The sequence below is a fragment of the Erithacus rubecula genome, assembly GCF_903797595.1.
Source record: "Erithacus rubecula genome assembly, chromosome: 2".
Lineage (NCBI taxonomy): Eukaryota > Metazoa > Chordata > Aves > Passeriformes > Muscicapidae > Erithacus > Erithacus rubecula.
Window position 1 is genome coordinate 66,668,188 of NC_136685.1, and position 23,023 is coordinate 66,691,210.

At 37.2% G+C, this 23,023-nt stretch overlaps 1 protein-coding gene across 1 annotated transcript in view; it reads left to right on the forward strand.

The window, feature by feature from the left end:
- HEATR1 (HEAT repeat containing 1) overlaps window positions 1–23,023 on the forward strand; it is a 33,741-nt gene that overhangs the window by 9,061 nt on the left and 1,657 nt on the right. The window contains exons 12-42 of the mRNA XM_079333514.1: window positions 933–1,040; window positions 1,446–1,541; window positions 2,553–2,641; window positions 2,940–3,151; window positions 3,420–3,541; window positions 4,125–4,322; window positions 5,048–5,231; window positions 5,496–5,644; window positions 6,288–6,480; window positions 7,011–7,183; window positions 7,510–7,677; window positions 8,518–8,760; window positions 9,509–9,640; window positions 10,057–10,163; window positions 11,210–11,353; window positions 12,085–12,203; window positions 12,448–12,569; window positions 13,529–13,657; window positions 14,864–15,094; window positions 15,766–15,892; window positions 16,186–16,352; window positions 16,967–17,013; window positions 17,688–17,811; window positions 18,623–18,763; window positions 18,979–19,268; window positions 20,028–20,178; window positions 20,695–20,853; window positions 21,513–21,647; window positions 21,905–22,009; window positions 22,102–22,270; window positions 22,734–22,888. Of these exons, the coding sequence (XP_079189640.1) occupies window positions 933–1,040; window positions 1,446–1,541; window positions 2,553–2,641; window positions 2,940–3,151; window positions 3,420–3,541; window positions 4,125–4,322; window positions 5,048–5,231; window positions 5,496–5,644; window positions 6,288–6,480; window positions 7,011–7,183; window positions 7,510–7,677; window positions 8,518–8,760; window positions 9,509–9,640; window positions 10,057–10,163; window positions 11,210–11,353; window positions 12,085–12,203; window positions 12,448–12,569; window positions 13,529–13,657; window positions 14,864–15,094; window positions 15,766–15,892; window positions 16,186–16,352; window positions 16,967–17,013; window positions 17,688–17,811; window positions 18,623–18,763; window positions 18,979–19,268; window positions 20,028–20,178; window positions 20,695–20,853; window positions 21,513–21,647; window positions 21,905–22,009; window positions 22,102–22,270; window positions 22,734–22,888 (4,689 nt within the window). The remainder of the gene's footprint in view (window positions 1–932; window positions 1,041–1,445; window positions 1,542–2,552; window positions 2,642–2,939; window positions 3,152–3,419; window positions 3,542–4,124; window positions 4,323–5,047; window positions 5,232–5,495; window positions 5,645–6,287; window positions 6,481–7,010; window positions 7,184–7,509; window positions 7,678–8,517; window positions 8,761–9,508; window positions 9,641–10,056; window positions 10,164–11,209; window positions 11,354–12,084; window positions 12,204–12,447; window positions 12,570–13,528; window positions 13,658–14,863; window positions 15,095–15,765; window positions 15,893–16,185; window positions 16,353–16,966; window positions 17,014–17,687; window positions 17,812–18,622; window positions 18,764–18,978; window positions 19,269–20,027; window positions 20,179–20,694; window positions 20,854–21,512; window positions 21,648–21,904; window positions 22,010–22,101; window positions 22,271–22,733; window positions 22,889–23,023) is intronic.

The window sequence follows — 23,023 nt, forward strand, 5'->3', positions numbered from 1 at the left end:
AATTGCTACCATTATTTTTCTTAGAAACATGGCCACTACATACACTGGTCAGTAGTGAAGACACAGTGGTGCCCAGCAAGGCCTCATCTTACTTAAGGTTGTTGTCAGTGGCAGAGGTGTCTGTTTTGGTCTGTTTTGTCTAAAGCTGAGAAACAACTTTGTCACTGTTGAGAGAAGATGGCTTGGTCCTTTTCCTTGCACTGATTTTATGAATGTTTACAGTCGGTAACAGGGAAGAATAGAGTGACCACAGAGTTCTTCCTGTGCTGTTTCTGAAGAGCAATTGAAACTCAGCCTAACACAGAATAACCATTACTACAACAGATCTGGCCAAGGAATTTATTATTAGAGCTGGTTAGTATTATGGCTGTTGTTTGCAATGAATGAAGGACTGAAAGCACTTAGGAAAATATGACAAACTACATAAAGAAGCGCTTCCTGTATTTTTGTACTGATTTAACAAAGGTGCAGATTCTGTGTCTGAGTAACAAGTGGATTAACAGAAAAACAAGGCATGCAGAGCAAAGGCATATGACTCTCTTCCAGCTTTTAAGGTTCCTGAGATAAGTGCACGCAATTGGACTAGCAGGGATGCCTTTTTAACAGTTTCTATCTGTGCTCTGTCACACTGACATTGTCACTAGAGCTTTCTCAGAATCCTTAGATAAGCGTAATGCTTTTCTAGGACATAATGGTGTCTGTGGCTTACTGTACTTTTCAATCTATCTTCCAAAAATTGCAGTAGTGAAGAAATTTAATAATTTAAAACAGTTATACAATATCATTGTACTGTAATTTAACTTTCTAGGTCTTGATTATGCAGGTTTCTTCTTTTACAAAAAATTGCCATAACAATGTCTCCCATTTTCCTTATATATATATTTAAAGTATTTTTAACATGCGCTGAGGTTACTGTGCAATCTGTATTTTAGTTTCTGGAAGACTCTGATACCTCCCTTCTGCTTAGTTTGAATCATCCTCAGCCTGCTGTGCGGGTCCTGGCTCTTCAGCATTTGAAGGATGTTATTGAAACTTCAAAGGTTTGTGTCTGAATCTCTCACTTACAGAACTGACTTGACATAGAATGTCTTCAAAAAGCTGCTTGCCAGGCTTATCAGTTGAAGATGAGTTGTATGTGCCTATGTCATCCTTACTGCTTTTCATGGTGTTTTCAGTGGGCTTCTGTCACCCTTTCCCCATATTCTGGAGTCTGGGTATAGTTCTTGTTGATTAAGCTGCTTGCATTCTCATAAAATCCAAGTTAATGGATTAATCCAAGTTTCTTTCTTTTGTTATTGAAAGTTAGTCTGCCTATGATGTTTAATTTAGATGATATTACCACTTCTTTTGCACTAGAATTCAGATATTTCATTAAAAGCCTGTAAAGTGTTCTACAGACAAATGATTTCTTTTCTCTTTGACTCTGTTTTCCTTTATGTCTTCAGGAGGGCTTTGATCAGGCTTTCATAGAAGAAGCAATCTTTGGACGGCTCAAGGATGACAACAAAGATGTTGTGATGTCTGCTCTCAGTTCTTTGGAGGTAAGTATATGTCTTTTGGCATGTGAGATTTTACCTGGTCTCGAAAGTGTGTCTGGAATTTATTCTGTGTAGTTTTCTTTCTTGTCCTTGTGTCCTTATTGCATGACTTTTATCCTTTAACAGGATGAAGCAGCACAAATTTAGGAGGCTTGTGTTATTTGCCATCTCACAAATTCCCTTCAAATCTCTGCTACTTGATCTTTCCTAAGGTGTTGGCAGTTAAAGTGAATTAATCAATTTTGGTGGTTTTTTTTAATGTAGCTACTGAAGCATATTTAAATAGTTGATTATTATTTGAGGCACACTTCCTGCTTATTCTGTATGTTTTTCTATAAAAAGGCAAGCCACACTATCTGTCTTTTGGATGGAAAGTGGTGCAGTCACAAGACATTACTCTAGTGAGAGGTGCTCAGTTGAGTTTTTCCATATGCGAGTCATTTGGTCAGTTGATAGTGGCAAAGTCCTGAGCTCCAGCTCAGGTTTACTGGACAAGACTCTGGTATGCATTGTACTGATTGTTTCCAGCTAGAGTAACAGTCTGTCTTTATGGCTTCTGCTAGTAGTAGTGGAGAATATTATTAGCAGTAGTGGAACTGGTCCTGTGTTTTCATTCATTCTTGATCACCAGTAAATAGGAATAGAAGCAGATAAGTGCTCCTTTAAACTTTAGTGTATTTTGTTGATGTGACTTATGGTTTTGTGATCCAGATGCATTATAAAGTAAAAGCAATTGTTATTTAATTATAATATAGTTGGCATACTGTTTATCAATTTACCAAACATTTTCACATTCAATAAATTCTCCATAGTTCAGCATATCAACAGGGCATACTGGGCAGTCTTATTACTTCTTTTCACCTGACAGTATTTTCATTACATGAACTTTAGCAGGAATGCAGTTAGTCATGCATGATCTCTGTTTCCACTTAGTATAGCAGATGCATTTTCCATTGTGATGTGTAAAGTGTATTGTATATTGTATTTTCATTCATTTTTCTTGATATGGTTCAGACTTTCAGGAAACAAGTCAATCCAGAAGTAATAGTATCAAGTCTTTTGAACATTTTTCAGAGAGCTGACCTTTCAAAGGATGGAAAGTGGTATGTTTGTGCTTTTTTTTTTCAGTCTGCATTCTTCCTGTATAAATTAATTTTTTAAAACTAACAATAAAAATACTTTAAAAATTGTTTCTTTGCAAATGCTTTTTGCTATGCTATTTCTATTCTGAGTTACAGGAGAGATGTTCCATTATTTTCATACCATTTTCCATAACTTCCTTATTTTTTCTTGCTGCTGTTTAGATACAGAAAATGACCATGGAGAATAGAGAACAAATAAAAAAAAATGTTGCTGATGTGATTGAGTAGTGTATTTTCAACATGATTTTTTTTCTTTTAGGTACAAGGTTTTGGAGCAAGCAGTGAACATTTTAGTCAAAGAGGAGATTCTGAAAGAGAAAAAAGAACTGCTAAATGCAGCAGTAATGCAGTTATTACCTTTTATGATAATCACTAACGCAAATTCAAAATCTTCAGAGTGGAAAATGGCTGTTTGTTTGTCAGAGTCTGACCTCTGCTCCTTACACCCTTTACTGAAAGGCTGGCCAGAAGGTAAAGCATTTCTTATAACTAAGTTGATAAGAGGAAATTTGTGGCAAGTTAGGATCTCATCCTTATTGAACCTAAACACATATTGAAGGGGGCAGGCTCTCACTATTAGGCTATCATGCTGTAACTGTGATTTCTTAAAAAAACTTTGAAAAGAGGTAGAAATTTTTTAGTATGTTTCTGACTGATTCTAATTATTATTGTGCCTCCAGGATGTTAATACATGAATTTTATACCTAGATTATTTGATTTTTTTTTTCCCTTGGAGTAGCTTTTCAAGAGGCAATTAAGTCTACTGAGTCTTCTGAGTTGGTTGGAGTGGCCAATGAGAAAATTATTCTGCTGCTTTCTGGAAACTTGACTTCAGGGGAGCCTTCCTTACTATTGCAAATGGTAAGTGTACCATGTCAGCCTAACCTTAAGAAATTGTACTTTTCAAGTGGTGACTGTAATCAAACAAATGTGATGTAGAAGAACTTTGCATGGCTGCTTTAGGCACTAGTATGCTATCATCAAGCTGCTAAGCAAATACATATATATGTGTGTGTACATATATATATATTATTATATATATTAATTTTTATATATGTATGTGTTTATGTACAATTTTCATATATATATGAAAAATGGCAAACCACAATACCATCCATGTAAAACCAATTTCTTCCTTAACATAAGGTAAAGAAGTGATTACCTTTTTTTGACAAATGATTAGTGTAACTAAATTCAAGGAATTTTTAGTTTCCTGAAAAAAAAATTTCTAGAGAGTCAGCAGGTATACCTGTGGGTAGTTCATAGAAACTGATGTTTGTACATTGCAAGATTTCAAAGAGTTTAATTACAGCAGATAGTAACTTTTTACCTATGATAGAAAGTAAACAGTATTACACCATTTTTTCATTTACATGTTCAATTTAGTCATAGTGAAGTCCCACTACCATACTGATTTTTGTTGTCCTCCACTATTTTTTCAAAGGTTGATGACCTGATACTCGTTGCTGAAACAGAATCTGACAGTGTGAGACAGAAAGTAACTACTCATATAATTGGTTCAGTGCTTGTTCAGTGCTGCTGCAATACACAGATGAAGGAAAATTATTTTCCAATGGCTATCAGAGTCTTCCGCTTCTTGGATAAAAAAATTCAAAATCTCAGAACTTGTGAACCTGCAGAGGTAAGATGTAAACAGTGTGGAGAGGGTATTTTCTTTATATTGAAAACAGTATTAAGAAGGTGTTTTTAATTGTTTTTATTGAAGGCCAGGTTCAGAAACTTCAAGAAAGACTGAAAAATCTCATCTTCATTTCTTCTCAGAGCCAAAACACACGCTTGGCAATAGTGCCTTTAAGAATTGCTCTAGTATTTTATGTGTGTTTCCATTGGAATTTTCTTATTTTGTTGAGAAACAGCTCTAGGTTTTTTTATGTGTGCAAGAAACCCATTGAGCAGGGCAGTGCTTCTGTGTGTACATCCCCTCACATGTAGTGGCACATGGTAATTATTTATTCTGATCTCAGAATTATTCCAATAATTATTTTTGTATATGCCAGTATCTGAAAGATACGGATTATTTTTCTGGAACAGAGCTAGATGAAAGTGTTAAACTGACTGTCAAAAATGCTGCAATTGCTAGTCCCTTTGAAGAGATATTTTAGACAGACTAATATTTTACTCTCCTCTTACCTCATTTATGTACACTGTAATTATGGTAGAAAGAGCTGGCATAGGTTTTAAAACTGTATATATAAGTTTCAGTGTAAAATCAGAAAAGTAATTCACTCCATAAGGATCCCTCTTTTGAGGTTCGAAATCAAATGTTGCTGAATTTTAATGCTAAATTTTTGTTTTCTCTTGCATGGAATTGTGACAGAATGCATTAAAATAAACTTTCATTCACAGGAAACTCCCCTAAATTGGTCTGTTGAAACAGTAGAGGAAACTTTGGTGCCTAAGGACTTGCTAAGTGCATATATAGAAAAGCTCAGTAGTGATGAGGCTGCTCATGCAGAGGAGTCAGCTATGGTCCTGTTCTTATTGAAAAACTTCATTAATGGCCTAAAACCTCCCCTGTCCTTTTCAAAAGGTAGGTGTTTGATTTTGCCTGTCTCTTGCATCAGTGAAAAAGAAAAGTTTCGGGTTTTTTTCCTTCAGAAGTTGTTGGAATCAAGGAGATGTTGCTTCCCTAACCTTCTCCTTTGTTATTGACATCTGTAAAGATTACTTACTTGTGAATATGAAATTAACCAAATGTACTGTCCTCTTTTAACTAGAAATGTCTGTTTTCTCCTGGTTTCTGAGGGTGCTCTTATACATCTGCTGTGTCTTAATTATAACCTGTATTTTTTAGAGGAATCTTGGTGGAATCCTGAATCTCTGAATCAAGATAGCAAAGACTACCTGCACCTCCTTTTGGGGCTGTTTGACTTGCTTGTCACTGGAGCTAGTGAGGGAAGTGATGCTCTTCAGTACAGAGCATTGATGAATCTCTTATTCAAGGTATTATTTTTGCATTTGTTGCTCTGAATTATGAGTCATCAACTCATGATTGCATTAATTTTAAGACAAAAATGGTCAGCAGGTCATGCAATGCTGCTTGTGGCATTCAAGCACTGTGAGGAGATGGAAGTGTAAGCTTCAGCTGTGTTACTTAACCCTAATTAAATGTGATAATGGAAAACTAAAGTTAAAAAAAACCAAATCACAAATGGACTAGTTGAGGCAAAGATGAAAGCATAACACTAATTTGCAGGGCAAGATCAAGAGCCTAAAGTTTTAGCAGAAAGTTTTGGTTCTATCTGGTAGCATGTCAAAGGGTTGCTCTGTAAAATGTGGTAGTGCTTCAATACAGAAACTGAAAGGAAAACTTTTAGGAGAAATTTTGTGTTTCCTTATTACATCATCTAATGTTTTTTCATTTGCATATTTAAATAATGTCTGGACTTGTATATACATGCAGCATTTACTCAATAACTTTTTCTCCCCAAAAGACTCTGTTTTTCTGAGACAAAGTTCTCTTTCAGTGTATTTATTTGAAGTGGGTAGGGTGCTTTATCAAATGTTTTCAGTAGTAGTTTGCCAAATAAATTAAACAAGCGATTTTTGTCTTTTTTTTTTTCTTTCCCATTGTGTTAAATTTAAGGTACATCTGAAAGATTCAGAGGTTCTCTTCAAATTCCTTTCCATTTTATGGACTTACAATTATAACCTTTCAAATCAACTGAACTATGAGGTCAGTGCAATGCTACAGACTCAGGCTCTGTATATTGGCTATGCACTGCTTGAATCACAAACAAACCAGAAAAAGAAACAACTGCTATCACCATCATCTCCAGGTAAAGTAAAATTATCTATCTGTCTGTCTGTCTATCTATCTATCTACCTGTCTATTTCTCATCTTAGAACTCAATCACAGTACTATTTAATTTTGTTCAATTTTAGTATATTCTATACTATGAAGGATATTTCAAGTTATTTACGTTTAACTGCACTGGGCTGAGACAGTTCTCTTGCTGATTCACTGGTGCAGTTGTAAGTCCAAGTTTGAATTAAGTGAAGCCACATGTTTTTTTTTAAATTTTAAAAGTGTTAAAGAAGCACAGTGCTGTGCTGAAGGAGTCAGTGCAGTGTCAGGGTGTGACAATCAGTAGCAATATCTGGACTCAGAGCTTAAAGATGAATAGAAGGACTCTGATGAAGGTCAGAGTCATGAATCTGTGAGACTTGTGTTGGTTTTGTGTGCCCTAGAGAAAAGAGATGACTTCTTGATTCCAAGGTAATGTTGGTGCCTCTTCAGGGACATCTAGAGTAAAATTTTCACCTCTCATTTTACTCTGTTCTTTTCCTCCTTCCCCCCTTCTTGCAGTGGTGATGTCTTTGCTAATTAACTTGGGTAGTCCTGTGAGTGAAGTTCGAAGGGCTGCTCTCAACTGCCTCCATTCCTTGAGAGAAATTAAGGAGTCTCTATTTCATCCTGTCCTTCATCATTTGGAGGAAAAGACAGAAGAGATTGTATCTGACCCTACATACATAGCACAGGTATTTTTAAATTAAGGTGAACATTAATACAAGTTTTGACTGCTACTGTGAGCTTCTATCTTACAGAAAAGAAATCAAGTTAACCAGGAAAGTGAAATGTCTTTGTATTCTATAGTAGACTGATTTACAATTTTTTTAGGAACTATAAGAACATTCAAGTGATTTATTACATGCAGAGATCTGAGAACCTGATAGGCATTATCAATGGTTTATTTCCAGATGAAGAACTCTGCTTATATCTAGATTGCAGTTTTATGAAATAAATAGTGTTTTACAGCATTTTTATTGCAAGAAAATAACCTAATTTTATTTTGTTAATGAACTAGATTATGGGAACTCTATTTGAGGAGCTTGAGACACAGCCAAAACAGAAATCCCTGAAGAAAAAATATTTGGAAGCTTTGGAAAACATACTTGATTGTGTACAGAGCCCTGTTTTTCCATCATATATTGCAAGAAACCTACTGAAAATTCTTCATGAAATCCATGGTGAAGTAAGTGCTGCCTTTTGAGTTGTTTGGTTTTTTTTTTTCTGCTGAAGTGCTGAAATCACATTTCATTTATTAATAATGCTGTTAAATAATTCCATAATTTGTTAGATTATTAGGTATTAAGTTGACATCTCCAATAATATGCAGTAAAGCTGCAAAGTGTGGTTTAATGAAACATACAACGTTTGCATGCTCCTTCCAAGAATGTAATGGCTGCAGAATTTTGCTTTGGAATATTTAAGGAAACTCCCTTGATACTACTAAAAAAGACTGTTCAGAAGAGATTGTTACAGAAGAAATGTATTACCTTTGTTAGTGAACATAGAGTTTTCTGTATTGAATAATTGCAAGGTATTAAGTAGTACTGTGGATTTCTTTTTTTTTATATTAACCTACTCTTATCTAGCATATTCATAATTCTCCAAGTGCTGGAAAATATATGACTTCAAAGTTCAAAAAATAAATTAGGATTTTTATGTTCTGTTCAATTGTATGTGTCTTGAAAAGATTGTGAACTGCATAGAGGGGGCAAGTGGTTTTGCTTCACTTTTGGGTTTTCTGGAAAACAGCAGTCATAAATGGGAGATGTTACCTTGTTTCTGTACTTTGAAATTATGAAATACTGTTCTGTAAAGGAGGATAGCTAAGGAGCAGATGAGCAGGTACTTGGGGTAATGTCATATTATGTCTTGTATTTCTCCAATTGAACAGCTGTTGCCTGCAGTAGTGTATGCAGTGTGGCCTGAGAGAGGGGATGCTCCAGTAAAATTAAGCTGTGCTACTGGAAAGTTGTTAAATTGACAATGGGTAAAAACTTCTGTTGCACATTCTCTTTGTTTGCAGATGGTTCTCTCTCACCTCTTGCCTGCACTAGACCGTTTGCTAAGGAAAGTCTCTAACAAGCCTGGGGCAATGTTAAAAGATGAAGTCATTCTGCTCCATCTAATCCTTGGGAAGTTTAATGAATATTCTGCAACTCTCCTGTGCAAGAATCAGCAGAGTCTGGATTTATTTATTAAAAGCCTGCATTCTGCCAAGAAAATATATGAGGAAATTCCAGCATTTCAGATCACAGCACTTGGGCAGGTATGGCTTTATGAAATACCTTTTATTTCTTTTTATGCTTAAAGCAGTTAGCAGTGTTTGAGATTGGATTTACAGGGTTCCTTCTGTGTGGAGGAGCCCATAGATTTTCATCTGTCTTTTTTTTTTACTACAAGATATCAGTGTCTCATAGTGTCTTTGAATCTTCTAAACAGGCTGCAAAACTTAAATTCTTAAAATTATCAGAAGGAGATATTGCTACTTGCTCTATTTTTTCATTTTGACAAGCAGAAAATAGCAATACTGTATTTGCATACAGATGAATTCCTCTATCATTACAGATGCTGCTGTACCACAGGTTTAGGTTTTTGTTGGTCAGGCAAGAGCTTTGTTTAATGTTTTTCATCTGAGAAAAAATTGTCAGCAAAATGGAGTAGGTGAGAAATAGTTTCATTTGAAGGAAGCTCCAAATTCAGGCCTGTATTGGCCAGGTGTTGGCACATTGCTACTTCCCAAAGGCTGGCAACAGCAAGTTTGTTCCCCACACCAGTCAAGTTGTGTGAAAATTTCAGAAATTGGTCTGTCTGTTGGATATTTCACATATATGTGATTGACATCTTTAAGATTCCCGGATATATACAGATACGTTGTTTAATATGCAAATTTTTGCAATACTGCATGAAGGGGTGTGTCTTAGAGAATCCAACATACATTAATTCCACACCCTGCGATTTTGTTACCCTCTTAAAGTAAACCTCACTGCATCCTTTTTTTTTGTCCCCTTTTGTAGATTACTAAGCCATTCTTTGCAGCTGTGTCGGATGGGATGGTGCAACAGAAGCTACTGAAAGTATTGTTTGACTTGCTCTTAAACTGTAAGAACCCACTTTGTGCCCAGACAATCAGCAGTGTGTTTAAAGGGGTAAGTGGCAACCTCCAGAACACAGAAATATGTTCAAACTTGTTGCAGTGTGATTTTGTGTCACCTACATTCAGTAACACTTGTTGTTTATATAATTTATAGTAGGAAAGGAATGGGAAGCTTTTTGTCAAATAATAGTATAGTGTTAATGGCATGAAATGTTTGTTAAACAACTGCTTTTAAAAGGTGTTTCTTTAAAAGCCACCTATCAGTTATTTACTACACCAAGTGAATTATTTCAGCAGAAGTCACTTCCTTTCTGCGGCACTGATTTTAATTTTCTGGGATATGGCAGGAATATGTGGATTATATACCCATATGTGCATGAAAGGGATGTGTTTTTTTAAAAAAGGCAGGGCAAGACATGATGTGACAAATTGTTCATTGGTTCTTGCATTGTTATTGTTTTGTTTCAGATTACAGTGTGTGCTGAGCAGATTGTCAAAGAACTGGAGCCTCCTAAGAAAATCAAAAGTCTGGCCACTGTTCAACAGACTAGAAGGCAGAAAATGCAACAGCAGAGGTAAAATAACTAGAAACCCACAAGTATTATCCATGCAGTTTGAAAACACCACTTGTCTTAATACATTGCATAGTTTTACTGAAAATGCAAGCAACTGTTTCTTCTTTTCCTATCCACAGTAAAATAAGTTCAAGCTACTTTTGGCATGAGAAAATCAACTCATGTGACTCATATCACAGAATTGATGGAAATATATTGAAAAATACAGTATATTTAATGTTGACAGCTGCTGTTGTAGAATTTTGACACAGCTGAACAAGATTCATTTTTTTTAATAGTGAGGTTAGTTTTAAATATAGATGCCTGGACAAAATACATACACTTAGCTGAAACCTAACAGATGTTCATCAAAATATTCATTAGTTCACTGAAAAACAGTATTTTGTTTCCAATAAGATGCTAATAGAATCACTAATTTTTAGATGTTTGTCCTGTTTCTTCTCTCCATTCTCATAAGGAACTGTTTTGTTCACTGTACTTACTCTCTTTAAACATCCTTTCAGCTGTAATGAAACAGGGTATTGAGTTAATTTTCCTGGTTTGACCTAGAACAGCTTTTCAAATTTCCCTTCACTTGACCATCTTGAATAATCATCACCTATTAGATTGACCAATCTGTAAACTGTACCTGTCATAGTTTACAAACACACAGGCTCACACACCCCCCCACTGCCTGCACAGTCAGTGTGTTAACCACTAGGAGTTCCAGAGAAGCAAATTTCCTGGATGGCAAGCAGATCATCATTTGGACAGCTACCTGGTAACAGATTTCCACACCCCTCCCACCCCACTTCCAGAAATGTTTCCAAAAAACACTTGATTTTTCAAGTTCAGTCTGAATTTTTTTGTTTGTTTGTTTAAAATGTGTTGCTGCTTCAATCAAAAGCTGACACATGGCCACTTCTCCACGGAGTAGCAATAAAGGAAGTACATGACTATGTGAAAGAAAAATTGTCTTTTTTCACTTGTGTGTGTGTGTGTTTCCTGAAGCACTGTAGCATTTCCTCTGCAAATCCCTGATTGTTTGTCTTGTCCTGTGTTTTTAGAAAGCCTCAACATGCAGAATTGTCACCAGAAACCAGCCACTTGAGCTGGCAGAGGGTGATGCTTATTCTGGAGTTGCTGCAGCACAAGAAGAAGCTTCGGCGTCCACAGGCATTGGTACCTGCACTTTTCAACCTCCTGAGCAGGTAACAGTGCCCCCACAGCAGAGCCCTGGAGCCTTCTTTTCTTTCTTAGCAGACACTCCAAATCATGGAAATATGGGCTACTGTGCCTCTGCTTTGTTTCCATGTCTTGTAGCTTAGCTTGCCTTTTTCAACTGAACTTCTTTTAGGCAAATCAGAGGAGGGGAATGGGAAGTTATTATGATTTTTTTCCCTGTGAAACAGTAAGGTGTTAACCTCATGCTTAGCTTCTCTTGTGTGAAAATTTTATCGGGCAGAGGGCTTGGGATTGCCAAGAAGGATGACACCTGTCCTAAAATTGGGATAACTGGCCCGACTCATGTCTTCAGCAGAGCTATTATAATTCTCTAAGCTTTGAAATTCCTCCCAGCACATTGTGGAACAGTCTTAGTCCAGTGCACCCTAAGGAAACTATTGTTTTTCCTGCCAGTCCTAGATCCAGGCACTTAAGAAAGTTTATGTATAGATTGGATGTTAGTCTTTCTTTCCTTATGACTTGCTTGTACATAGATTGGCAATTATAGGTTATACTTAAGTTTTTGGCAGTGTTTTGATAAATGTCATTTATTAGACTAGTTGATACATTTGAAAACAAAAAAAAAGAAACTTTTGGCAAAGACCTTTTGGAAGCCTCAGTTTAGAACTTAAGTGGAAGTAAAATTGCAGTTTCTTATTTATATCTTAATATGCAGTTTAGTCACTTTTCCATCTCATATTTTTTCATTAATGTATAGGTGTCTGGAACCCATGGCATCAGAAGAAGAAAACATGGAATATACAAAGCAGCTGATCCTCAGCTGCCTGCTGAACATCTGTCAGAAATTGTCATCAGATGGTAGCAAGGTCCCAGCAGGTAAAAATCACCAGACTCATTTCTTGGTAATTCTCTCACCAGGTTACCATTAAAATGGTCTCTAACTTGTTTTTTTCCTTCAGTCTACACTGTTTTGTTGAGGAGGGAGGGTATATAAGTTTGTCTTCCATTTTTTGTCTATCCATTAGTTATGGTTTGCAAACTGTAAACAGTGCTTGAGTGTACTGTTTATCCTACATGTATGACCATTAATGTGTTAATTAGTGAATATTTTTACCTGCAGATGTCCTGGACAAAGAAAAATTCAATGTGGAACTGATAGTTCAGTGCATCAGGATTTCTAAAATGCCCCAGACACACCACCATGCTCTGCTGCTCCTTGGTGCTGTTGCTGGAATGTTTCCTGTAAGTAGCACCTGGAATTTATGCATTGGCTCTTCTCTTTGCTTTCCAAATATTGGGTAGAGAGAAAAATGTTATGTGGGGAAAAAAGTCCTGAAAAGGAGCCACAGGCAAAAGGGACAGGTTCCCTGCTCTTTTAGGACTTTCTATTCCATTTTAGTTGAAAACAAACCTCTATCTTGATGCTTTGGTCACCAGCCATTTATGGCTCACAGTGGAGTTGTAGTAAAAATGGAAGAAGCTTTCTGACACCAACCAAACACAAAATTTTCAGGGTCAGAATAGAAGGAAACATTTTTTTTTTCCCCTCATCTCACTTTTAAAATGTAAAACACTTTTTGCAGTCACTAAAATTAAATGAAAAATTTTCCCATAATTTATTTCTGTAAGTCCTGGCAAAATCTAGGAAACTAACTTTTGAGCTAAGTGACACCTCTAATCCAGCTTTCATAAATTGATTACTATAATTACAGTCTAGCCCCCTAAAGAGCCAAACATTGAAATGAGCATGGTTGGTTTACACTGTATGATTGTGATTATTGCAGATGTTTTACAGATACAAAAAAAGGTAGATGGGCAAATCACTGGAAACTATGCCACAGCCACATTTGTGCTTCTGCAGATCTCCTCATAGCTGGTTTTACTTGTTGCATTCACCTGGCACTGAGTGGAGGGATGGAATACAGGGTGTTTTATCACTCTCAATTTCCACTCTCTAATTACTTACTTAGATGTGTGTCTTGGTTTCTAAATAATGGTTAGAGCTCTACCAATCACACACTAAGTAGCATTAAGGGACAATATGCATTAAAAGTTCATTTAGGGAGATTTTGAAAGATTATCATGATTCTCTTTTTTGGGGGGTTTTTTAATAGGAATCTAGTGTCATTGGTGGGATTGAGAAATGCCTTAAGGTACAGTATGCACTGCAGCATGAACTAATTTCATCTGTTCTTTTCCAGGATAAAGTTCTTCACAACATTATGCCCATTTTTACATTCATGGGAGCAAATGTCTTGCGTCTGGATGATACCTACACTTTCCAAGTAATTAACAAGACAGTGCAGATGGTTATTCCTGCTCTTATACAGGTACATTTGTCTGCTTAAAGATTATTAATTAAGTAAATTATTTAGAATAGTGGTGGTAGAATAAGTTGTCACCTCCTCTAGGATTATTTTGATAGACATTAAATTGTATGTAATGTCATGTAATTCAGACTTCTCTGTCTCTGACCAAGTTCCTCAGACTGCTTCTTCTTTTCAATTTTTTGAGTTCCTGCACTTTATAAATGGTTTAGCTAAAATTACCACAACTATATGTGGAGAGAACCTGAAACACACTTTAATTTCAAGCTTTTTGTCATAAAAACAGCAGGCAGGTTCAGTAGAGGAACCATTGGAAGGAAGAATATGGTTATTAGTCCTGTAATATGTCATGGTCATGGCAATAGTATACATGGTATGAAAGAAGTGGAAGGGTATAATATTTGATGAATGCTTTTATTCTTCCAGCTGTGTTTGTGGGGCTTTTCTTGGTTTTGCCTGGACCTCTTAGATAAATGGCTATAAGCTAAAGCAAAAGTAGATCTTCATTTTTCAAATTGTAACTTTATTCTTTCAGATTTCACTTGCACCAAAAAAAATTTAATTCTTGATCATAATTAGATTTAAACATGAAACATGATGTATAAATGTCATGTAAAAATGAATTGAGGAAAAAAGTCTTCAATATTGGGCTGAGGATTTCCCAGACTTTTTAATTATATACTACATATTTTAATCCTCTTGAAGTTCTCTGTTACATGAAAAGACAAAAATTGATTTCTTTCGTTTTTTTTCTTTAAAATCTTCCCTAGCAGCCCACATAAGTTTCTGTGACAAATTATTTGTGGTACATGATTATTACATGTGGGAAGAGACTAATGTTACTTGAGACAATGAAGCCCATGTATATTATTTTTTCCTAGGCCCTTGAATCTAATATCTTAACTCAGGCAAAGTTTTCTGAAGGATGTGGCTTTGCTTTCTCTTGAAAATGCCGTGTTTGTTTCAGCTGATGCCAAATAGAGCTTGTCTCTTCTTTTTTCTTTTTCCCCCCCCTTTTATAAATATTATTTGAAGCATCTTCCTTGAACACTGGAAAGGTGTGATTAAAAACTTTACTTGGGAACACTTACATTTCCCTTTAGGTTGTGTATTTGGCAATGCTGTTATCTGGAAGGTAGTGCTTTGTCTTTCTGAAGTTGCAAGGAAGGCCTTGTACCCACCTGTCTGAACTGTTGCATTTGTGCACAGGCTGAAGACAGTGACTTGTCAGAGTCCTCGGGAGGCGTGGAGGAGGTGGTGATCAAGATCATCCGTGTGTTTGTGGATGCCCTGCCCCACGTGCCAGAGCACCGGCGCCTGCCCATCCTGTCCCAGCTGATCACTACAGTGGGAGGAGACAAATTCCTCTGGGTTCTCCTGGTGCTGCTCTTTGAGCAGTATGTGACCAAAACTGTGGCAGCGGTATTAAGCACAGAGAAGGTTAGCAGGCTGAGGGGGTCAGCTTTTTTCCTTGAGAGCCTGATCTCTTTTTTTTGTGGTCTTGCCTTTAAGATGGTTCTCAATAATGCCCAGGTTGTGCTGGCAAAGGCTGTGAGCTCTGGATTTGTGCTAAAGCAGAACCTGATGTTGACTATAATTTGTACTGTACATTCAGTAGTGTTATGTCCTGAATCCTGAACAATAAACCAGATCATATGGTACAGCAATCCTTCATCCGAAGAGCTGACAATTTCATTGTGTAGTGCTTCAATAGTAATGAAGTTGGGGCTTTTTTCTTCACTTATGTTTGTGAAACATGATACTGGTCTTTCTCTACAGACCAAGATGAAAAGGCTAATAAGTTTTTGTGCAGGCAGGTGCTGAGGTAAGGTGAAAGCATAGTTTATGGGGAAAACAGAAAGAATTAATAAAGGAACATTGGTTAGAAGATAGTCTTTGCTGCAGCAGTTTAATCTCTCTCTACACCCTCTGGAGCTATGTTCTCTCCAAGAGTTTGTTGCTCTTTCCTCTGGTGTTAATCCTGGCAGTGTCCAGCTCAGTATGGCATTTTCACAAGCTCACTGAGGAGTTTCTGAGTATTTTTAATATTATTGATAGAAATAGTCATTCTTAATCCTTGAAATATATTTTTTTTCCTGAACCATTAACAGGATGCTCTTCTGGAAACAGAAACTGAATTTTGGATTTCCATCTGCTGCGAATTTAATGTACGTTCGCAGTTCCAGAGCGTGATGAAAATAATCCAGTACCTGACAGAGCTGCCAGAGAACAAAGAAGGTAACTACAAAACAGAGCCAGCAAATGCATGTAAACCTTCCTAATATAAGAGACAAGGGGTAGTGGTTTTAAACTAAAAGAGGACAGATTCAGACTAGATATAAGGAAGAAACGTTTTACTCTGAGAGGAAGAGGTGTCCCAGAGAGGTAATGAATGCCCCATCCCTGGCAGTGCTCAAGGCCAGGCTGGATGGAGCTTTGAACAACTGTAATTCTACTTTCTTTCTGTGATCAGAAATGAAATATCTTTTTTATTCTTGGATGCAAATTTGTTTTGTCCATGTCTTCAACAGATGATCCTGGGACAAAAAAGTTAAGAACATGTAAGACAAAACCGAAAAATCAGGATGGGCAGCTCTTTAATGTGGAGTCTCACTCTGACAAACAACTCCGGCATTTCAAATTCTTGTCAGTCTCCTTCATGTCACAACTTCTGTCCTCTCAGAGTTTTGTGAAAAAGGTAATAATGGCAGCTTGCTTCTAGACTGATCACAGTAAGTGATTGTGCCATACTGTAATAGCTGAGGGGTAATTTACTTTTTGCTTTTGACTTTATATTCAAAGGGGTCCAGTATATCTCTTGCTGACACTTTTATTGACACAGTTTTGAAACTTATCAGTTATGTTATTTATCTTTTATTAAGGCTTTTCCAGACAGATTCCATTTATGTGACTGATGCATAGGTAACCAAGTGAAATTCTGGTCCCAGTGTATTCCCACTGGCTTTATGGAGCTTGGGATTTCACACACTGCCTGTGTAACTCCAAATTCAGTGTGGGATTCATGATGTTAATTGAGAAAACAAAAGATTATGAATTTCAGGCTCTGACTCTAGCTGGTAGTCCTGATTTTTCAGCTGAAAGTCATCCACCAACATGAAATGTATTTGCTAATGTGACTGCATTGCCCAAAGTTCTCAGATTTCCTTCTAGAATGATGGCTTAAGTACAAATGTAGGGACTCATAAATACCATGTTAATGAACACTTGATTAAGAAAAAATAAATTTATGTATTCTGGCATTTTAGTTTAATGAGGTAAGTTTCATATTTTCAACCTTGCTTTTTAAACCAGATAGTTGAATATGAAGGAACAGAAGAGCTGCAGGAGCTGGAACAGAGGTATGCTTTAAATATGCCCTACTCCTATTTTTAGCTTTTATGGCAACCCAGGAATATTTTTAAGTGTAGTGCCATTAGAATACCTTTTACTCTAATGATACTTTTTAATGTCCTCTGCAATAAGCAGTATTTATTATGTGCAAGTTACTTGGTTTTGGTTTGTTTTTTTCTTTTAATAGAATGTGGAGCTTTTTATTTCTGAAAGATTGCTTTATATCCAATATCCACTCTTTTTCTGTATTTTTGATGGAGGTTATTTACATGCTTGGCCATAACTGTCATGCTGTTTATGTCTGAATCACGAAAGGAATTCCAGATTTTTAGCAAAATATACTGGTTCATTAGTAGAAAAAAAATTAATCATTGTTCACAGGTACGTCTGTATTGATGTAAGTACCAGTTATCAAAGATCACAGTTGTAGCCATTGTGCTGTAAAATAGTGATATGAAATTGAGGTCTCTTTTGCAGAGGACTAAGTTCTGCATTTGTTCCAATAGAAAAAGTGTGTAAGATTTATTTTAAATGCTGTGTTCCATGAATACTCATTTTAATTTTTTTCTGTTTCATTTCCTTGTATTTTTGTTGTCTTGTGAGATTTTATGCTTTCTAGAGATAACAATGGTGTTCCTTAGTCTCCTTGTTACTTACTAAAAGTTACTTCCTTTCTCTTTAGGCTGTTAGAAGATGTCCTTAACTATATCAACACTGTGGCATCTTCAGTGGAAGGAAATGTGGACAAGCCAACGGCCAAATTTTGGAGGGTTCTGCTTAGCAAGTGCTATGATATGCTGGATAAGGTATGTCTCTCTAGCCCCAATGTTAGCACTGGGACATGGCTGCTTTTGCTTGTTAATATGGTTATAAACTTCATAGGGTTTCTTGTTGCATTAGTACTGTATTTCATTGGATGGTCTGCAGCTGGTACATCAACATTTAAACTCAGCTAAACAACTTGAATAACTACAACTAACAACTTCTTAGAACAAGCAGAACAAAAATCAGGAATGCTTGTTTCCTTTAGTTGAATAGTCTCCTGGCTGTAAGCAGTCATTTCACTATGTCTGGTGGAGAAAAATGGCTCTTGGCAGCATTTCTCACTATTAATGCATAAAATGACTTAACTAATGCTGTTGCATATTTCTACATGAAATTGAATCTTTACACTTTTCATCTTACTGTTTTTTTCTGATTAGAAATAGATTTGTAGAATTTTAGTGGCTATCTTGTTGCATAAGTCAGAACATACATCTTTTGGCAGCTTGGAATGTTTTTTTTACCTGTAAAGCATATTCCAGTTTTCATGATGTACATGCAGAGCGCATTGGCAGAATTATTTTGGATAAAGAGGGACAGGTCATGAGAGCAGAAAAAAGGACTTGCTGAGGAAATACCAGAGCTAGTGGATAATGGCTGCTTGGCTGCCAGTGAACACAGACTAGCTGCTTTTTGTTTTGTGTGCCTCAGACACAGCATTGGTGGCTTCTCCTCTCTTCTTTGATCCTGAAACCTGAGCGAAGTTGAAGAGAGTTATCAGGAAGTTATCAGGAGACTGCCATGTCACAGTGCATGCAAAAGCTTTTGTGGTACTGTTTTGTTTGTTTCTTGTAGGTCAATGCCTTACTGCCAACAGAAACCTTCATCCCAGTAATTGGGGGGCTGATGATGAATCAGCTGCCCTCGGTGAGACGCAAGGCCATGGACCTCCTGAACAACAAGGTGCAGCAGCGCACCAAGTGGCAGAAGAGCCAGGTGAGGCAAAGGAGTTAAACCCAGTTCCTTTAGCAAAAAAACACAGAGGGAGATTGATGTGCAAGTGCTTGGCCCTGTGTAAAGATGCTAAATACCAGTGCCAAGCCTGGCAGAGGCTCTTGAGCAGTGACACGAAGGCTACCTGCCCACAGCTGCCTTGCAGATCCTGAGTTTCACACTGTGTGTCTGATGTGTGTATTCTCCTGTCCTCTCAGATCCTGCAGCTCTTAGAGCTGGTTCCTGAGCTCATTGCCATTGTCAAGTGTACAAGAAAGGAGGAAGAGGAGGAGCAAGCCATCAACAGGCAGACTGCTTTGTTCAGCCTCAAGCTGCTCTGCAAAGGTTTTGGCACAGAAAATCCAGCGCCGTTTGTGCCTGTTTTGAAAACTGCCATTGATCTCATTTCTTCAGAGAAGGAGGAGAAAAATGTGATGGGAAGTGCATTGCTCTGTATAGCTGAGGTGACCTGCACACTGAAAGCCCAAGCAATACCTCAGCTTCCAAGGTACTGTTGGGTTCTTCTTAACAGAACCAACTGCAGTAGGAATTAGTAATACCAAAATGCATTACTGAAGGAATTCTGATGAAGGCCAGATGGCAGTCTGCCTCTCTATGTGTTTTGTGTAGACAAGATTAAAATTATTTCTAGTGCTTGAAGGTGCTTTGTGGTCACAGAACTAAGAAACTAGTGGGGAAAATTGCTAGACTTTTATAATGCACAGTAGAGTTCCCTATGGAGTGTGTTGCTGTCATTAGAGAGGCAACCTTTATGGCTTTAGAAAAATCAGACAATGGTCTGTATTTTTTCTGTAGAACAGATTGCATTTAAAAATATGAGAACAAGTATAGATGAAAGCTCTTCATACTGCATTATTTTATTCTCCCCATTCAAGAAGAATCCAAGTATCTAACTTGTTCCTTGAAAGAGTGTTTCATTTTTTTACAATTTTAAGTCTCTTATTGTCATGAAATCTTTAAAGACAGAGCTTTGAGTAACTTGCTGGAGTGAAAGGTGTTGATCTAGATGATCTTTAAAGATTTCTTCTGACCAAACCATTCTGTGATTCTAAATCTAATATCCTTCATTAGCTTCAAAATAAAATACAGCAATGAGCCCAGAATACTGAGTTTTCTCAAATACGTATGTAAAAATTCTTGTGATAATTGTCCCTGCAGGCTTAACAGATGGATTTATTTGATTGGAAGCATTGCTCCAAATGGTCAATTATTTCACCTTTCTCTTTTTATGTTTGGTTATTCACAGGCTGATGCCAGCACTCTTGAAGACTTTAAAAAATAAGAAGGAGCTGGTTTCCAATGAGATTTACCTGCTGAGTGCCATCACTGCTCTGCTAAAGGTTGCAGAAACACTGCCACATTTCCTTAGTCCTTACCTTTTGGAGTGCTTGTTGCAGGTGAGCTCTGTGATTCCTACAGGTGTGTAAAGGGGGGACAGGACCTGCCCATATCCCAGAAGAGATTACTGTAGAGATTACTTTTTCCTCTGAAACTGAAATAAGAGTGTGTACCACTTATGTGAAAGCTCATAACATACTTCTATTCTACCCTTTCTTATACAGGTAACTCAGATACAGAACATAAGAGCATCTTCTCCTCCCTCAAATAGGTTGTATTTTGCCTCTTTGAAAAGGGAGATGTCTCACTAAAGATCATTCTGTAATATCCACAGTCTCCTCAAATGTGTATCTAACACTCTTATTGGGGTCATTCTAACCCTCTGCTGCTGACATGGGCACTTTTCAGTGTTTGTCTTCTGAAGGCAGTGAGGCTTTGTACACAGACAACTTAATGTAAGGTGTTCCAAGTGGTACAGACAGCAAAATCCCTGTCTGACATTTGCTGCACACAACTACTATAAAGTAAGTTCTTCAGTTGCTAAGTAAGCCTGACTTTTATTGGAATTCCCACAGGTTGTCCGCTTGGAAAAGATTGTGGCCGAGTTTGGTCCTTCTTCCCAGATAAGTGTCCGTGTATCAACACTGAAAACCATCCTAGCGACAAGGCTGGCGCCCCGAATACTGCTGCCTGCAGTTACCAAGTGTTACACTGAAGTGCTGCATACCCGCAAGGTAACGGTGTTTTTCATCCTTTAGTACTGTGATAAAGGAGAAGAACAAAAGAAACAAGCAGGCCAAAATTTGGTACACTTGTGTCCCCTCCCAGCGCCTTGGCCACCACCAGCCTGCTCACTCTGTAGCAGAATGAGAAACAAAGGAAGTCTCACAAGAACTGTTCAGCAACAGCTAAAACACCGCTGTGTAATCAGCATTGTTTTGGTCACAGATCTAAAACACAGCAGCATGTGAGCTGCTCTGAAGAAAATTAACTCCATCCCAGCCAAATCTACCATGGTTTTTATATTATCATCTCTGGGGTTTTCTGTACTGCTGCAATGATTCAGGAAAGAGAGATCTGGAAGAGATCCAGCAGTTCAACATCCTTTGTGTGTTAGGTGATGAATGCTTGGGAGATCATCCCATTCGTAAAGGACTTAATTTATGTGCTAGGAACATGAGTGAGTCAGAATTCTCTCCAGTATGGCAGAGGGCAGACAAAATGCTTTTCAGGAATCTTACTAACTTAAACCAAAAGTCCAGGGAAAAAGTTTATTTTTTTATCAACAATATTTCAGTGGGTAAATGCATGAAGTACATAAATCCAATTCTCTAGTTACAGTTTTTCAGTTACTCTCAATATCACAATATTGCCTTTGCTTTTGTTTTTCCAGAACTGCCTGGGTCCTCTTATGAACATTTTGAAGGAGCACATTGCTGGTATGGAGAAGGAGCACCTAATGTCCCACCAGCCTGAACTGACAGCATTTTTCATGAAAGTCTTGGACTTCCGAACAGAGCATGCCGAGGTAGCTTGACTGGGAGGATGAGCAGCAGCTGCACCTCTCTACATGCCAATTGTATCACTTGTTTAAAGAAAGATCAGTACATTCCATTGTATACATGCTCTGAAATTCTGGGTAACAGATTTTCCATTTCAAATTGGCTTTATGGTAGAAAACATGGTAGTTAAGTATTTAATCTGAAATAGACAAATATAAAATGTGCTTTGAAGGCTCAAATTCTTATATTTCAAACTTAGAATTATGTTTTCTGATTTTTCTAGGATGATTTAGAGGAAGTTGGTAAGATAGAGGCTTACATTATTGACTGTCTAGTCAGTATGGTTATGAAACTTTCTGAAGCTTCTTTCAGGCCCCTCTTCTTCAAGGTAAGAAGTCAAAAAGTAATTCATCTGCATCAGCATGTTTGTGTTTTCCAGTGCACAGACACAGGAAACAGCTAATCTGCCTTCACTTTCAGCTCTTTGATTGGTCCAAAACAGAGGCTACCCTAAGGGACAGGCTGCTGACATTCCACCGAATAGCAGACTGCATTGCAGACAAGCTCAAGGGTCTCTTCACCCTCTTTGCTGGTCATTTAGTGAAGCCTTTTGCTGAGACACTGAACCAGGTCAACATTTCTAAAACTGGTAAGTTGTCAGTTACTGGCTACAAAGGGGCTTAGTCTTGATTGCTGAGAGGTTAATTTTAATTGCAGAAATTTTCATCTTACAGGATTTATTTCACAGCAAACATAATTAATTTCTCTCTTTTTACTTCCTCTGGTAAATGAGAAATCTTTCATCCATGGGCATGGGGCTGTTATTATAACGTTGAGATCAGATGAAAATTTTCCATGTCAGTCCCAGTGAGTTCCTTGAGTATGAAATTGTATAGAAAGAGGGAGACTTGTTTCTCTTTTTACTTTTTTCTTTTTTGTTCATTAACTTCTCTTGTATGCTACCTGGTGTATTCAGACTCCTGTGCTTTCTTGGGCAAAAATAAGTGTTATTATTTTCTATGGGAAACTATTTGCCCATCCTGCAGGGGGGAGTCTTGTGTTTTCATTTTGTTGATTTTTTTTTTTCTTCTTTTTTTCTCCTTGGTGTGTAGATGAAGCTTTCTTTGATTCTGACAATAACACAGAAAAGAGCTGTCTACTGCTGCAGTTCACCGTCGACTGTCTGCACAAGATTTTCCTGTTTGACACCCAGAAGTTCCTGAGTAAAGAAAGAGCAGAAACCTTGATGCAGCCTCTGGTTGATCAGGTATTGACAAGTCCACAAAAACATGCCTTTGGGCCACAGACAGTATTTTCTTTGCCTAAGGCTCTGAATTACTGATTTTTTTTTTAATCCTTTGTTTAAATATCTTCATTCTATAAGGTTTGTGCATGTTACTGA